This window comes from Cyrtonyx montezumae, unplaced genomic scaffold, assembly GCF_038088225.1.
Source record: "Cyrtonyx montezumae isolate F1298 unplaced genomic scaffold, pur_monq_1.0 scaffold_7, whole genome shotgun sequence".
NCBI classification, from domain to species: Eukaryota; Metazoa; Chordata; class Aves; order Galliformes; family Odontophoridae; genus Cyrtonyx; species Cyrtonyx montezumae.
Genome location: NW_027072078.1, coordinates 519,238 through 537,162, shown reverse-complemented (window position 1 = coordinate 537,162; position 17,925 = coordinate 519,238). Strand labels below are relative to the sequence as shown.

The window sequence follows — 17,925 nt, the reverse complement described above, 5'->3', positions numbered from 1 at the left end:
TATATGTAAAGATGGCCTAGAATTATGGAAACATTAAGGTTGGAAAAGACCAAGATCATCTAGTCCAACCATCAGCCCATCACCCATGCCACTAAACCACATTCCTGAAATAAAACAGAACAAAAAAGATGAGCCATGTAACTCAGAACTGGTGAGTTTTGTTCAGCATTGCTGCTATTTTATCTTTTTACCTGTTTTTTTTTTTAAACCCACATGTCATCTTCACATTGACTCGGGGAGAGGCTGCAGGGGAGGCATTCTCTCTGTTTTGCCACATTAAACACATTTTTGTTGCTATAGGATCACGGGTAATCACAAATCCAGTCAGATTGATGTTTAGCATTGTGCAATATCAAATAATAATAATATTAATAGTATTATTTTTAATAATAATATAATAATAATTTTTCATTGCTTAATTAAAGCAAAATCTATTTATCCTGTGGCTGAACACTCGGCAGCTGCAAAGCCCTGTTGCCTGTGTCTGCCTGGGAGTTGATGTGGTGCTGTGTGGCTCTAGGGAAATCATAGAATCACAGGGGTTGGAATGGACCTCTGGCTGTCACCAGGTCCTAGCCCCTGCTGAAGCAGGTTCCCTAAAGGAGGTTGCATGAAAGACTTCAGATTTTTTTTTTTTTGAGTGTTTGAGCTTGATCACTGAGTGTAATGAGAAAGGAAGACATATGTCCAGTGTCTAAGTCTCTTTCCAAAAGCCAGCTACCACCCTACTTGATTGACTTTTTTAATAGTTTTGATGTATTTGAGACTTTTATTAACTTGCATTAAAGGCATTTCAGATTTCTTTTCCAATTAACTATTGGGTTAATTCAGTAGCTGCAACTATAATCTTTTAAATCATGACAGAATATGAATGCTGCTTAATCAGAGATCTAGACTGCTCAGTTTTGTTCTCTGAATCAGTAAAACTTTTTCCAAGGAAATCTCTTTTCTTTTTCCAAGAAAAACATCTTAAGTACGTTTCTGATAGTCATGGATATTTAAGGAATCTTTCAGAAATAATGTATGTTAAACATTAGAAGGAGAAAGCTCATAAGAAGGATGGTGGATGATAGCTGAAGCAAAACTACTTAAATAGATTTTCAGAAGTAATTTACTGTATAACAAATCTGCATCATAAGTTATTTCGTATTTTGAACTGGACTCCAGGCTTTTTTGGTCAATGAAGCATAAAATGTAAAACCCATTATTTACATAGACTGACAGTAGATGGTGCTGTTAGAGTAGGTTTGATCACCTGAGCTGCAAGCTCTGAGGGATATGGTATTAGAGCTGCTTGGGATGTCTGATGTGCAGCCAGGAGCTTTGTGTTGAATGAGTCTTCTATACTGAACAGATGTTCAGGCTGTCATTAGCCTACAGCAAATCCTAACTGTAGTTTATATTTATTCTTGCTGCAGTTCTGAACTGAAAGAAAACTTGCTGTTCAACTATAATGTCATCCTAGTAATTGAAAAATACGTAAATTGCATGTGAAGGAGTTACTATCACTGTTTACGAAGTACAGCGTACAGTCGTTTCTTTAAAGAGCATAAGTTGATGAATGTGTAAATAAATGAACCTTGCAAGGTTACTTTTGTTGGTGGATGGAGGCCAGATAACATAAAAAATGATAAAAATCTTTAATGAGTTCTTCTTGTGTGCGTTCTGTGGTCAGGTATGTCCTCTTTCTCCTTTCCCTAACAGCTTTCCAGCTGAACCTGATCTGAAACAAATCTGATGGATACATACAGATATGATACGTTATTCCTGTGGGTTTTGTGAAGGGAGCAGGCTGAATGAGATATCTGATAAGGGCTGCAGAATAGCCTTGAACCTCTTGGGTACTAGAGAAGCTAGATGGGAAGGGATAAAATGTCATAGCCACTCGTCCTCCATGCTGAACTCACAGATACTTAGCCACAAAAACCAGTCTATCACAAGCCACAAATCCAGAGAAACATAGGATCGTTTGTTCTTATCATTTAGACTGCACAGACTTTAAAAAGGCTCTGGGCCTTCATTTGATCCTTTGAGATATCCAAATACTGACCTGTAACTGCTTATTTAAAAAAAAAAAATCATACAATTGCAACTAAAATGTTTCTGGTGGTTTCTAGCCATTCTTTGTTAATAATGTTACACCCTTCTATAATTGCAAGTAGAACCTATGAACGGTCTATAGGGTTACTTGCACCTATTTCCATCCTTTCTTTCTGTTGGAAGCTTTTGTAGTTATATATTCTTGCTCTTAATGCTACTTCGCTTGTTAATCTGGTTATGTTTTGGTATGTGCTCAAATTGTGGTGCATCTTGCTGACAGCTTGACACTGGTGGTTTTCCCAGGGCTCAGTTCTAGGACCAGTTCTGTTCAACATTTTTTTCAGTGATCTGGGTGCAGGAGTAGGAAGTATCTTCAGCAAGTTTGCTGATTATACCGAACCAGGAAATACTGTTGATGCTCTGAAGGGATTTAGTCCTTGCAGAGGGATCCAGATAGGTTGGAACACTGGGCAATCAGCAGTGGCTTGAAATTCAACCATTGTAAATGCTGGATTCTGCACATGGGACGGAGCAATGCTGGACACAGGTACAGCCTAGGAGATGGATGGCTGGAGAGTAGCTATACAGAAAGGTGTCTGGGGGTGCTGGCAACAGCAAGCTCTTAGTGCAGTAAATATATGTAATATATACATATACTTGTTTGAACAGGGAACTTTTACTGAGACTCTGGAAGAAGGGACAGACAACTTGGTGAGAGTACACGGAATTTGCTAGCACATGCAGAGAGAAAATCAGAAAGGCTAAAACCCAGCATGAGCTCAATGTAGCTACTGTAGAACAGGACAAAAACTATTTTATTCATATATTTACAGTAAGGGGAGGGCCAAGGAGAATCTTCATCCTTTACTGGATGCTGCAGGAAACATGACCACCGAGGATATGGAAAAGGCTTAGGTTCTCAATGCCTTCTTTATCATCTGTCTTTAATAGCGAGACCAGTTATCCTTGGGTTATTCAGCCTCCTAACCTGGAAGTCTGGGGTGGGAAGCAGATTAACCCTCCAGATTTCAGGTGGAAACAGAGACCTTCTACTCTGTCTGGGCTGTCACAAGTCTATGGGGCCAAATGAGATTCACCTGAGGATGATGAGGGAACTAGTGGATATATAACCAACTATAACCAACTGACCAACTTGGTGGATGAGGGAAGGGCTGTAGGTATAGTCTGCCTACACTTCAGCAAAGTCTTTGACACTGTTTCCTACAGTATTCTCCTGGAGAAGCTGTCAGCCTATGTTTTGGACAGATACACTCTTTGCTGGGTTAAGAACTGGCTGGAGGGCTGGGCCCAGAGAGTGGTGGTGACTGGCAACCAGTAGTGTTTCCCAGTAGTTGTATCCTGTTTAGCATTTTTATTGATGATTTGAATGAGGGAATTCAGTGCCCCCTCAGTAAGTTTGCAGATGACAATGAGTTGGCTGGAAGTGTCGATCTGCCTGGGGGTAGCGAGGCCCTACAGAGGGATCTGGACAGGTTGGATCGCTGGGCTGAGGCTGATTGCTGGCTGAGGGATGAAGTACAACATGACCAAGTGCTTGGTCTTGCACTTTGGCCACAATAACACCAAGCAACACTACAGGCTTGGGGCAGAATGGCTGGAAGACTGTGGAAGAAAAGGATCTGGGAGTGTTGGTTGATGCTTAGCTGAACAAGAGCAGTGCAGTGTTCTCAGGTGGCCAAGAAAGCCAACAGCAGCATGGCTTGTATCAGAATTGTAGCCACCAGGAGCAGGGAGGTGATTGTTCCTCTGCATTCATCACTGGTGAGGTTGCACCTCAAGTGCTGTGTTCCAGTGTTGGACTCCACTACAAAAGGCATCGAGGCCCTGGAACATGTCCAGAGAAGGGCAACAAAGCTAATGAGGTATCTGGAACACAGGTCTTACAGGGATTGGACAAAGGAACTGGGATTGTTCAGTTTGGACAAAGGAGGCTGATGTGAGACCTTATTGCTCTCTACAGCTCTCTGGAAGGAGGTTGTGGAGCAGTGGGGGGGGAGGTTCAACCTCTTCTGCTGGGTAACTAGGGATGGGACTAGAGTGAATGGCCTAGTTATGCTAGGTGGGATTGGGGTTGGATATTAGGAAGAATTTCTTCTCCAAATGAGTGGTGAGGCATTGGAATAGTCAGCCCAGGAAAGTGGTGTAGTCACCATCCCTGGAGAGGTTTAAGGAGAGGTAGGTGTAGTACATAGGAGCATGGTTTAGTGGGCAATATTGATGGTAGCTGGACAGTTGATCTTTGTGTTTGTTCTCTTCCAACCTTAACGATTCTATGATCTTTTTCACCTGTGGTGTGAAAAAGGTAGTTAAACTTTCAAAAGTTGGAAGAATTATGGTTAAAAGCTCAGTGGTTTCATGATCTGCGTTTTTGCTTTTTCCAATGAAATCTGTTTGCTCGGAGGAACAAAATGAATTCCTATTCTCCTGTGGAGTTTTTTGTTTTTTTGTTTTTTTTGTCCCCTTTCTCTCCCTATGTGCATCAGTGCTTTTTTTCACACAGCCATGTGAATACCTGGACAATTCACCTTCCTTTTCCTTTCCCTGGCACACAGAGCTTAAAGTATACTGATGTCAAAATTGTTATATTTTCATTAGCAAGCTATGGAGCTGCCTCACTCAGGTATAAAACATGGGAAGTGTTCTACCAAAGTGCAGGCAGTGCCTGTGCAACGACTAAAATAGCAAATTTCCATTGTGTCCACTGTATTCTTGACATGACACTGCAGGCTGGGATGCATTGTTCCAGTGCCTGATGCCAGATCGCTGTCACTTTTGAATTTGTCTCTTTATGGTTTTCATCAAGGGGGAAATGGTACTATATTAATCCAGTGCATGTCTCTGCTCTGTGAGCCCAAGTGGGTGGGCGTCAGAAAAGAAAGGAAGAGAGATGCTGAAACTAAAGACACCTGAACAAATGACTCTTGTAAAGGAAAATCATGCATGCCTTGTTGTCCCAGGGAGGCTAGTTTGGTGAGCTGGTCTTAAATTGTGACAAGACACAGTTCCCCCTTTGCTTCATAACCAGTGTGCATGTAATAGCCAGACCTTGTTAGAGCTGGTGTATTCCACCATTCTTGTTATGTTGTGCAAACTGAGCATTAACAATCCTCCGAGTATTTCTTTATCTTCAGTGAAATAGCATCCATTAACAGAGATGCTTAAATAGATCTTCAGCTCTTCTCGAGTGAATCTGCAAGTTTGCAACCCTGAACACTAAGACTTCCTGCAGAAGTCATACCAGTCAGCAGAGTAATTCAGCTTCAAGAGCTTTCTTTTGCAAACTGGAGATGGGTCAGCTGCTACCTGAGACCTGGAGTACACGGAGCAGTGGGGGGAATGGAAAATGGAGAAGTGGGCCTCATTGCTACCAAGTCAGTCTCATCTAGTGCTGATCTGGAGTTATGTTACTTTGGGTTAGCTAAGTATCACTAATTTAAGATGCCAGGGGCAAAATATTTTCCAAAAATGCAGGTTGACTAGCTGTCAGAGAAGGGAAAGAGAAGGAGAGAGAGAGAGAGAGAAGGGGAGAGGAGAGAGAAAGACTGAACAGGCTGTGACTGGGCTGGTTGGGGACAGCAAGTCTGTGCATGGGATTGCTTTTATCTGCAGCCTTCAGCATGGGAGCTTCCTTCTGTGTGGCTGGGCATAGTAGGAGGAGTAAGAAGCAGCAGAAAGGTAGGGTTTTCATTGCTGCGCTGTCATACAGAAGTACTGGGGAGTGGATTATAAATGAAAACACACAGGTTTGCTGAGTGCAACTTTGGTGCTTTCTGCCTAAAGTTACAGGATAAAAGAAAATCCTTCAGCATCTTCAATCATTTATTTCACTTAGCTTTTGAAACTTAAAAACATGGAACTTCTCTAAAGCTACACCTTTCTTCTTTTAGTCTTTTACTGCCTTCTTCTGTTTTAGCCGTTGGCATATATATATTTTTGCATGACATTTAACAATAATATTTTGTTGAATACTGAATACGGACAATATACAACACTGGGTTGTGAGATTCCTGTAGAGTTCAGCTTTGATTCAAGGCCTACTGTTCAAGCCTTAGTACTTCAGTAGGACATGAGTGCCTTGACTGTCTGATGCCTCTAAGCATTTTATCTTATGGGAGTATTTTATTTTACTATTTTCTACATGCTGAAATAAATAATTCTAGAAAGATTTTTTACTCAAAAGGAAGTTATATTGTTCAACAACCTTCCAGGTCCTTGCTCTATTAATTAGCTTACTTACGTATCTGTGATACACACTTAAAAAGCATCACCTCTTTTGGATTACTGTGCTTTTAGAAGCATCTTGCCTTGCTTCTCAAACACATTTGAAACACTTCTTTTTTAAAAAATAATATATTTTGGTTTCAGTTAATAGTTAAAGAAGTTACCCTGTTTAATATCTTTATTGTGATGTGGATGAGGGAATTGAGTGTACCCCCAGTAAGTCTGCAGATGACACCAAGCTGGGAGGAAGTGTCGATCTGCCTGAGGGTAAGGAAGGCCCTACAGAAGCATCTGGACAGACTGCATCATTGTGTGAAGCCAGTGGGATGAAGTTTAACAAAACTGAGTGCTGGGTCATACTCATTTGTCACAACAACTCATGGATTGCTACAGGCTAGGGGCAGAGTGGCTGGAAAGTTGTAGTAAGGAGGAAAAGGATCTGAGGATGTTAGAGGTCAGCTGGCTGAGCATGAGACAGCAGTGTGCCCAGGTGGCCACAACGGCCAGTGGCATCCTGGCTTGTATCAGAAATAGTGCAGCCAGTGGGAGCAGGAGGTGATTGTCCCTCTGTACTCAGCAGCAGTGGGGCTGCACCCTGAGTGCTGTGCTCAGTGTTGGACTCCTCACTACAAGAATGACATTGAGGCCCTGGAGCATGTCTAGAGAAGGGCAACAAAGCTGTGAAGGGGCTGGAGTGCAAGGCTTGTGGGGAGCAGCTGAGGGAGCTGGGATTGGTCAGTGTGTGAGGAGGAGGCTCAGGGGAGACCCTCTACAATTCCCTGGAAGGAGGTTGTGGCCAGGTGGGGATTTCTCTTCTCCTAGGTAACAGCTGAAGGATGTGAGGTAATGGCTTCAGTTGTGGGGGGGACATTGAGGTTGCATATTAAGAAGAATTTCTTCCAAAAAATGAAAAATGAAACACCCCCAAATTAGTGCTTTCGATTAGGGTAAAAGTGGTTGTTTCTTGCAAACAAAATGTTGAACATGTTATGTTTCTATTTCAGATGCCTATGCTCACCTTTAGATTTGTCACTCTTAAGCAAAAGAGCAGAAGTTTCAGTCGTTAACAGAATAGTTTTTCTACAGCCAGATAATCTGTATGTAATGTAGTCTGAAAGTTTTGATTAATAATAAGAAATGAGCACAATTCATGTGTAGGAGAGAAGATTGTATTACTCATTCTTTTCTTCAGCTGATGTTGGGCCTACATCTTTTGTTTGTTGAATATAATCTCGGTTTAAGGAGGAATAGTGGCTCCAGGTTTAACCAAAATAAACCGAACTGGTGTACATCAGTATGGTGCTCGGTAAAACAGCTGTATCTTCAGAGTCTTGACTGCTTGGATTGCCTGCACATTAACCTGCAGAATGGATTTGACATTAATTTTGTGTTGAGACGCATTGCTGGCTCCCTGTGGGAGGAGCATTGCTTCATTTAACAATTATGAAAATTGTCATCTTCAAGAAAAAAAAACCCACCAACAACAAAAAAACACCACCACCTACTGGTAGTGAGATAAAATATTTTATATACTCTTTCAGATTAAAAATTAAATGACTGTAGTTCACTGTACAAAAAACAAATTGCAGTTCTGCAGTGTATTCCTCAGCTTAGAGAAGTAGCCATAGACAGCCTGAATCAAAATCAGTGCCCAGACCTCTGCTTTTAAAGGAGATCTAATACTTCACCTTGTACATTGGTTATATTAAAGATTAAATATCCCACTTCCTGTTTTCCAGACAGAAGCAGTCTTCGCCAGCCAAAAAAACAGCAGAAGTATTTCAGAATGGATGTAGACGATGAAGAAAACATGAGTAAGATGTGTTTGTTTACTAAACTATGCAGTCATTTCCAAGGGTGACTTTTTCTCATGAGCAACAGGGATGTTTGAAGGAATTTGAAGGAAAGAGATAAAGGAATGTTTGAAGCATGAATTAAAATGATTTTTGTATGTTTTTAAATATAGGATAGAAGTGTTATTCAGAGCTTTTGAGCAAAAAGGATTTTTGAAATATACACTGTTAAATACTAGTCTAGTTATAACTTATGTCTGCAAAATATTTTCATGTTTTGATAGTCTGGTATAATGCATTGGCACTACTTATGGGTAATCTGTGTCCCGCTCTGAGTGGTGCATAAGACCATCCTGGGTTGTGGGTGTACTGTGTCTCAGCTGCTTTTCTACAAATTGCTTTACCTCACAGAAGGGCTGGCGATACGGTAGCAGGTCACCCAAGGTAGGCTGGGTTAGCATGAAAGCAGATTTGTGCAAGGCTCTTAGGATGAGAGCCTTCTGTACACTTTTAGTAGGGAGATAATTGTGAGATGGAAATAAAGATTATGACATGAGAAAGCCAGATGATTAGAGAGATTGAAGGCCATGACTGTACGATGCATCAAGTGAGCATGTTTAACAGAAGACATTTCCTGTTGACAGCAGTGTACAAAACCATATGCGTAAAATCAGGAGCCTTATAATTATTAGAATAATAATAAGTCAACAAATTAAAGAGGGCATATTAGGTGAGATTAACAGATGGGGATTCAAAGCAAGCAGTGGGATATGTTTCATTCAATGTATAATGAAACTCAGAAGTGATACCAAGAGTACATGTGGTCTTGAAAAACAATTAGAAAAAATGGGGGGAAAGGGACATTGGCAGCTCGCCATCATGCCCTCTCAGGACTCCTCAAGAGCTGCGGCTCCCTGAAGACTTGGAGATTTCTATGGGGATTTGCCACGGGATTTTTGTTCTGGTTTTACCCTTCTTTTGGGATCTTCTTTTGGGATCTGCTGTTGTCCCTGAAAGCAGTCAGCTGTTCAGCTAGATGGGGTAGTAAGGCCATTCTGAAGTCCACCAGGATAAGGCCATAGGGGCCTGGTGGAGTGAGACCCATTTCTGAACAGCAGGGAGGAGCTGGGATGGAGGAAGTTTATGATGTCTAAATATGAGAAAGATTATGGAAGATGACCTCTCCGTCTTTAGTAGATGATGTTAGCTAATCCTACTTTTTAACTAACCTTTCAGTTCTTTTTCAGCCCAATGGTAATTAGGGGAAGTCACAGTTGCTGAGCAGGACGGACTAAAGGAAAGTTCTGAAAGGAAATCTTCACCCTTATCTTGAAAAGCAATTGTTCTTTCTTCCAGTTCAATACTTAATAGGATGAAACAAACCAGGGTATCCTGGTTCACACAGAAAGTTCTTTTCTTTCCGTCATGTGCAGGGTTTTGATTTGGGTCACCTCCATGATGTGGAAATTTGTCTACTTTCACAGTGTCTGAGGTTTGATGATAGCTGCTAGCTCCCTACTTGTTTTCCTTCCTGATTTTTTCCACCCTACAGATTCTCCAAAGTTAATATTCCTAGTAAGTTGCAGGCAAGGAGTAGTTTTCTTCCTGTTTTTGTTTTTTTTTTTTAATTTTTTTCTGAACCAAGGTAAGCATATAAGTTTGTTTCCCACTCCCTGCATATCCTCCCTCTTTGACAGGATATCATTTCCAGTACTTATGTAATGAAGTTGACTAAATAGTTCCTCCAGCTGTCAAATTTGTAAATAAAAATTCTCTTTTACATTCAGTTGGAATCTATTCAACTCTTATTTTCCTTATGTGGCTCCCACAGACACCGTTTATAAAGAGCAAAGTACAAAATGAGGACATTTTTTAGCTTGAACTGAATGAAGAAATTTGTTTAGCCAGAAAATTGCATTGCTCTGTATCAAATTTATGTTGCCACTACTAAGAACTGTGTTTGAAAAGCATTGTTTTAGATGATTTTAGATAACTTCTGGAGATTAAAACTTCAGATGAGAAATGTAATGTATGGAAGTTTATAAAAATTTATTCTGTTTTCTTTAAATTCTTTCACTGTAGTGAGATAAGGGGTATTTAAGCATGAACAGTGTGTATTGACAGTTGTATCCCTACACCACATGTTCTGCAGATAATATAATTTGTGACTGAATGTTACAAGAGATTCTTTATTAAATTTAGCAGAATTCTAGCCATGAAATGCTCCCAATTTTTTTATGTTTCTGTGCAGTATTTGATAGGAATTTATTGTTGAATACTGTACAATTCCTTCTTAAGCTACTGAAATTAAACAAAATATGTTCCTACTTTAGGATTTTTCATTTGAGCTTTATTTTTTTCTTTTTTTTCTCTTTGAGCACCGAAAGGAGTAACCTATCGAGCTTTTGCTGGAGGATGTTATAAATGAAAATTTAGTAACCATTCCATCAGCTTTGTAAGCTGGGCAAAGTGATGTGTGTATGGTAGTGAATACTTAAGAAAGCATGTTTGAAATTTGTTGAGATCTTCCATCTTCATTTGCTCTAATTTCAACAAATATTTATTGCCAATTATCAGTGTGAATTTAATACAATACTAAATATTTTGAAGTCTTGGAACAGAAGAGTTAGAAACACTTGACTAAGTAAATTTGTCTTTTCATTCATGAGACACTATAAAGCACAAATAAGTCATTTTATTCATTTTTAATCAGAGTAAAAAAGAGATCTTTCCAGTTAATATCAAGTATAATTCTTGAATTATATATCTAATATTATCACTACCCAAATTTTCGACTTCAGAAAATAAATCATTAAATTAATCATTAACATTGCAATGCCACTTTTTTTTTCACATTATAGTATCGTCATTGTGATTGTACAGATTTTGTCATGCATTTTGTGTTCAGTGTAGTCTTAAAAGAGAATCTTAATTGTTGTACAATCTGAGAGAGCAGTTTTTTACTTTGCAAGGAAATGTAAAAACTGCATATAAGTGGCAAATAAAAGATTTCTCAAAGGCTGTGTAAAAATATATATAGTAGTTTTCTGGTGCAGTCTAAGTTAGAGACAGGATTTGTTTACAGCTGTGTTCAGTGTATGCTGCTTAAGGGTTGGAGTTGCTGTGAGAGGCTAAATTCTGTTGGATGAGTCCATTACTAAAGCTGCTGTGTGGTGGACAGGCAGTCCTCTTGGGACAGATGAAGTTTGTGAGCAAATTGAGTTGAGGTGAAATGAAGACTGGGAAAAGCATAAAGGGTTGAATTTGGAGAATATGGCATAGCTATGGAGAAACAAAACATGCAGTTTTCAGTCAAGCTGCACAACTAACAAAGAACTGCTAGTTTTTCATGACTCAGATTTTATTTATGTTATTTCTTGATTTAAGCAAATCATGTGAGACAAACGTAATATGAATAAAATTAGAATAAAGTAGAATTAAATATAGTGTTGGTCTTAAGTATCAATAAGTATAAATTTTTATTTCACTATTGATAGTTTATCCTACAAATAATACAATTTATTTTTCTGTTGTAAAGCATTTTTCACTTCAAACATAATTAATGAGTAGAAATTTTGTTCTATCATTAGTTCATTGAAAATAAGTACTGCAGTGTTTTATGGTCTATAAAAGTATCAAGAGCAAGTTTGAAAATCTTGAATGTGTTCTTTCTTGAGTTATTGAGAGACATTGCTCTCCATTTACTTTGCAAAAGCTTTGATCTGTGAGCACACATCACTTAACCAATTACAAAGAGATAAAGGAATCTATAAATTTTACATTTACAAGATCCTGCAACAAAGGCATTGTAAGTTACTCTTTCTGGGCACCGCAGGTTCAAACAGCACTGATATTAAAGAGAACCGCAACATGGACAACGTTCCCCCCAGGGATGGCAGTGCACAAGGCACCGGGGAGGGGGCTCAGCTCCCCAACGGTGGCAGCAGCAGCAGAAAGAGGCCTTTGGAGGAAGGCAACAATGGCCACTCCAAATTTCGCCCTAAGAAGAGGAAGAAAACACCAGGTCCTGTTTTGCCAAAGAATGCCCTGATGCAACTTAATGAGATCAAACCTGGTTTACAGTACAAGCTGCTGTCCCAGACAGGGCCAGTTCATGCCCCAATGTTTGTGATGGCTGTTGAAGTTAACGGACAGATGTTTGAGGGCTCTGGCCCCACAAAAAAGAAAGCAAAGCTCCATGCTGCTGAGAAGGCTCTGCGGTCGTTTGTCCAGTTCCCAAATGCATCAGAAGCACACCTGGCCATGGGGAGGACTCTCTCTGTCAACACGGACTTCACCTCTGACCAAGCAGACTTTCCTGACACGCTTTTCAATGGATTTGAAACTCCGGTTCCTTCTGATGCTTCCTTTTACCTAGGGTCCAATGGGGATGGGTCCTTTGGCTCCAGCAGGGAGTATGGCCTGTCATCGGCTGCCGTGGCAAGTAGCCTTAACCAGTTGCCTCTCCCTGCACCATTGCCATACCCGACTGCAAGCGGGAAGAATCCTGTAATGATCCTGAACGAGCTGCGGCCAGGCCTGAAGTATGAGTTTCTCTCAGAGAGTGGGGAGAGCCATGCCAAAAACTTTGTCATGGCTGTCGCTGTGGATGGGCAAACATTTGAAGGATCAGGAAGGAATAAAAAGCTTGCAAAAGCTCGGGCTGCTCAGTCAGCCCTGGCATCCTTGTTTAACATGCAGCTGGACCAGACTCCATCTCGACAGCCTATTCCTAGTGAGGGACTCCAGTTACATCTGCCACAGGTGAGAAACCCTTTGATGTTTGTCAGCATGTTTAGATAATGACTGAAAATACCCAAGATCGATCGTTTTGAATCAGCTTCAGCATTTCTGCTTGTTCTGCTTGAATGGATGGGAGTATATATGTGTGTAAGGTGTGGGTATATATGTATTTGTAAATACTCACACTACATTAGTTGATTGATCCATTTGTGGCTTCTGACAATTGTGTGAAACATTCCTATTCTCTTGGATGGTGTAGGACGAATACCCTGAAAGAATAGTACCCACACAAAATAATGAAGGTGGATGGTACATTTTTGTATGGCTTATCCAGATGGTATAAAAACAACCAGTAAATTAGGAAAATCTCACGTGGAACTCCACAGGGGAGGAATCTCCAACGAGAGATCCTTACTCAGTGGTTGTCAGCCCTTAAATGGGGTCTGGGAGAGGTGGAGCCAGACAGCTGTGGATAGGTGGAGTTCAAGTCAGTGTTACTGCTTTAAGTGGGATTGCTATCTGGCACAATCATTTTTACCAGAGTGGAAAATCATTATCTTTTGCTGTGAAAGTGAAATTGCTGATGTTAGCAGAGCTAAATCGTGGAAGTCAAGGGTAGGTTAGGTGATGCTAATGAAGCATTCACTCATTTCCAGGGTCTGAATGTAAGGCAGACCTGCCGTGCTTGTATCCATAGCCTATGGTTAAATAACTGTTGTCTTTAATATTATGTTCTAATAAAATTTGTTAATCATTATATGCAAATTACTAAGGCAAATAAATCTGGATGAGAAATAGTTTAAATCAAATAAAGAATGAAATAGGGAAGGTAACAAACCTACCAGAGAGAAACCAAAAAGTATAAAGAAGTTAGAATGGCATAATTCTTACATTTTTAATGAAGAAAAATTCTCTCTTGTTGGCTTTTGCTTCATCTCTGTATAAGTGCAGTAATAAATATTTTATCGCCCTCTTTCTATTACACCCATAGGGTCTTTTTAATGATATTTTATGCCTGTCTAAATTCATATACTTTCCTGTGAATTCTTTGCAACTCTCCATTACTTTAAGGATAGTTTCAAGTCCTTGACCTTTGCTATCTTTAAAATATCATTTTAAATTTAAAAATATTGTGTTACTTTAATTCAGTGTTATTCAGTAATGTCAAGTTAAAGAGGTTAAGTAGGTTAAGACTATTGTAAGTATATTGTTTCCTCTAGTTGCATGGACAGTATGCATTGTTCAGAAATTCCTATATGCTCTCTCTCTTTTTTTTTTTTTTTAATCATCTTGCCCAGTATTGCATTATTGGTGAATGTGTTCTCCTTTTTCAAATTTAACATTTTGCTGTTTCAGGTAGTTGTGATTTCTTTAGGTATTTCAGACTGCTTTTAAAACAGTGCTTTTAATATGTGGATGTGGCATCAGACACCAAAAACTTTCACTGCCATATGTCATTAAAATGGTCAAAATTTGAACTGCAATAGGAAGGAGTAAAGAATAAGCAGTGATATGTACCAGAATTGTTTGGGCAACTTCTGGTAAGTTATGGTCCAAAGTGAGGATGTAAAGTTATTATATTTTCTCTTAGCTCACACTCTCATCTTTCTAAGGTTTTAAAGATGTTTTTATGTCCAGCAGATCACAGATAACAACTTAGTAAGGGACTTCAATGGACAATGGGACAGTGCTAGGTACTTCTGATTTCCTTCCTCTGTGAGGTTTTGACCTGCATTCTCGGTTCTGTGAACTGTGTTTGTCATCTCAGAGTGCTGCTCCACAGGTGGGCTGTTGCTGTAGGTAGGCTGTGCAAGATATGCAGAAATTTTGTTGTGATCATTTGCCCTGACAGGGATGGTCAGGGCGTTTGAACCTAGCACTGTGGGTTTAAATAACAAAGAAAACAACACGTGCAAACAATTCACTCCCCTCAGCTGTCATGAACTGACTTTGATACCGTTATTGTGTACCCCAAATGGTATTTTAGGGCCAGCTTATGTTTTATCTCTCCTGCAGAACTCCCGAAAGACAGCTCCAGTATGAAACAGTCTGTAGTGTCTAGAGGAATAATTTGGATTATTCAGGTTGCTGGTGCTGAGTCATATAGACTCCTTTCAAAGCCAGTTAATGATTTTAAGTCTTTTGTTTAGTTTATGAGTAGGACATTGTTGACTTTCTATGTCACTGTTTTGTTATCTTTTATTTATAATTAACTGTGAAGTTACTGGAATCAGATCGTGATCTGTTACAAGTGGTTTTGGGATGGTATATTTCAGTGGATAATCAAGGATTTAAGCATTTCTTATTTTTTAGGGGCTCATGTTAGGCTCTACTTCATTAATGTTTTTTGTTTGTCCTTTAACAGTGATTGCTCCATCTCTTTTTTTTTTAAACAGTGTTTAGTGAATATGCATAAGGATGTTAAATTTGGAAATTATCCTTAAGTGGGTGAAGTTGTAAACATTGGAGAGTACAGAAGCAGTGTGAGATTTGTAACAGCTCCTAGCCCAAATAGAACAGTGATAATGATGATGGCGTTGGAAGATTTCCATGTCAGTAGATATACACCTTCTGGTAGCTGCTAGCTCTCTGGAGGAAATTGTAAGTGGAAATACAATGTGAAAGGACAAAGAGCAGCTTATATTGGAAATCTGCTCATAAACAGATGTGGATATCACTTTTTGGTCAGTACAGCGGATTAATCAATGTCCTGTGATTTGTAACATTTACAACCAGTCTGTGCAAGGCAAGCTTGTTTACCATTTGATCTTTTGTGAGTGATGAAGCATTGTTGCCTACAGTAAGGAAAATGACTTTGTTTGGAAAATTACTTAAACCTAGCAAGAATCTTGGTGTGTGCCATGGAGCAGATGAAGGTAACCTGCTGAAAATCAGGTCTTGGGCATTTACCTTTTCAGCTAGTGTGTTAAAATGGGAGAAATTACCAGTCCTGCATGGCAGGGTTTTACCTCTAGAAAACAAAGAAAATATTTTTATGGCCTGCTACATTTTGTAGACTGATAGCCATTCTCACTTTACTTCCCACCCTGGTCCACCCTGTCCTGTATTGTGCCATTAGTCGCACCAAGTATTAAGGGCCCTAAAATGGGTGCTTCAGGTTTTATTCTTTTCTATGACTGACAACTATATCTTTCAACATACGTTAATATCATTAGAAAACTGATGTGTCTGGTCTGGCATTAAATCAGGCATGTCTGACCTGTTGCCCTGCACAGCTTGCAGTGCGGCCTACCCCACACCATAAGGGCAGCAGCTCTTCCCTGTCAAGTGGGCCAGCCTGGCCCCAGGTGTGCATTCAGCAACAACTAGACACTCGTGTGCAATTAACATTGCCTTAGCTGAAACAGTACACAGGGAGAGCACTGTGCAGTGCCAAATGAAGTTATGGCAAATGACTGTATTCATTTTGGTACACTGGCTAAACACAGTCCTGTGAACAGAGAAAAATATAGAATATCATAGAATGGCCTGGGTTGAAAAGGACCACAATGATCATCTGGTTTCAACCTCCCTGCTATGTGCAGGGCCACCAGCCACTACACCAGGCTAAATATGCAGCGTTGATTTCCTGTTTTCATACAGGAATTTGAGAACAGGTTTCAGGATTGCAAAAAATAAAACTAAAAAAAAAATCAGTATATGCTTGCAGCTCTATTTTCTGTCAGTATAAATACATTATGTGAAAATTTTCAGTTAGAATCTATAGAGATGCAATTATATATTCAACTCAAAAATTTGATGTCTCTTTACCAGACTTCCATAAGGCCTATCTTAACAGGTAAAATATCTCACTTCACAATCACACCTTATTTATGTAATTGCTTTCTGGCAGCACATACATTTGTGAACAGATCTCAAGAGTGAAGCACAGAATGAGTAATATTTCATCAAAAATCTCTGACTAACCCCTTGAGACCTCAATAAGCATTGCAACCACAGCCATCGAACCAGACTCGTGCTAGTTTCACAAAAACAGGATCAAACATCCCACTTGGTTTCCTTTGTTTTTGTTACTTTGCGAAAATATTTCAACAAAAATATTAAGAATTAAAATGTTTTATTACGTATGTATTAAATGTACTGTATGAGGGCTGCTCTGAAAGTAATGCCTCCTGTTTTGTTATGTTTGCTTATGATCTGAGAATCATAGAATCCTTAGAGTTGGGAGGGACCTCCAAGGGCCGCCTAGTCCAACTTCCCTGTGATGCACAGGGACACCACAGCTCAATCAGGTTGTCCAGAGTCTGATCCAGACTCGCCTTGAAAGTCTTCAGGGACAGGGTATCCACCACCTCTCTGGGCAACCTGTCCCAATGCCTCACCATCCTCACTGTAAGAGATTTTTTCCTTACATTTAACCTGAATCTACCCACCCTGGCCTTGAAGCCATGTCGTTTTCTTCTATCACCACAAGCCCTGCTAAAGAGTTTGTCTCCTTCTTTCCTGTAGCTCCCCTTTAGATACTGACAGGCTGCTCTCAGGTCACCTCGCAGCCTTCTCTTCTCCAGGCTGAACAGCCCCAGCTCTCTCAGCCTGTCCTCATAGGAAAGATGTTCCATTCCATGGATCGTTTTTGTGGACCTTCTCTGTGCACACTCAAACAGGTCCATATCTCTCCTGTACTGAGGACTCCACATCTGCATGCAGTACTCCAGGTGAGGCCTCAATAGCGCAGAGCAGCTACTTTTGATACAGCCCAGGAAACAGTTAGCTTTCTGGGCTGTGAGGGCATATTGGTGGATCATGTCTAGCTGCTATCCACCAGCACCCCAATGTCTCTTTTGGCAGGGCTGCTCTCAATCCCTTCATCCCCCATTTTGTACTGCTTCTGGGGGGTGCCTCGATCCAGGTGCAAGACCTTGCAATTGGATTTATTGAACCGTATGAGGTTCACCTGGGCCCACTGCTCAAGCCTGTTGAGGTCCTTTGGAGTGCCAACCAGTCCCTCTGGTGTGTCGACCACACCCCACAGCATGGTGTCATCAGCAAACCTGCTGGGGATGCACTTGACTCGACTGCGATGTCACGAATGAAGATTTTAAAGAGTATCAGCCCCAGCACCAACCCTGGGGGATACCATTCGTGA

The 17,925-nt window shown here is 40.2% G+C and overlaps 1 protein-coding gene across 1 annotated transcript in view; it reads left to right on the top strand.

The window, feature by feature from the left end:
* ADARB1 (adenosine deaminase RNA specific B1) overlaps window positions 1-17,925 on the top strand; it is a 74,921-nt gene that overhangs the window by 23,583 nt on the left and 33,413 nt on the right. The window contains exons 2-3 of the mRNA XM_065750640.1: window positions 8,022-8,096; window positions 11,911-12,839. Coding sequence (XP_065606712.1) covers window positions 8,069-8,096; window positions 11,911-12,839 — 957 coding nt within the window. The 5' untranslated portion in view covers window positions 8,022-8,068. The remainder of the gene's footprint in view (window positions 1-8,021; window positions 8,097-11,910; window positions 12,840-17,925) is intronic.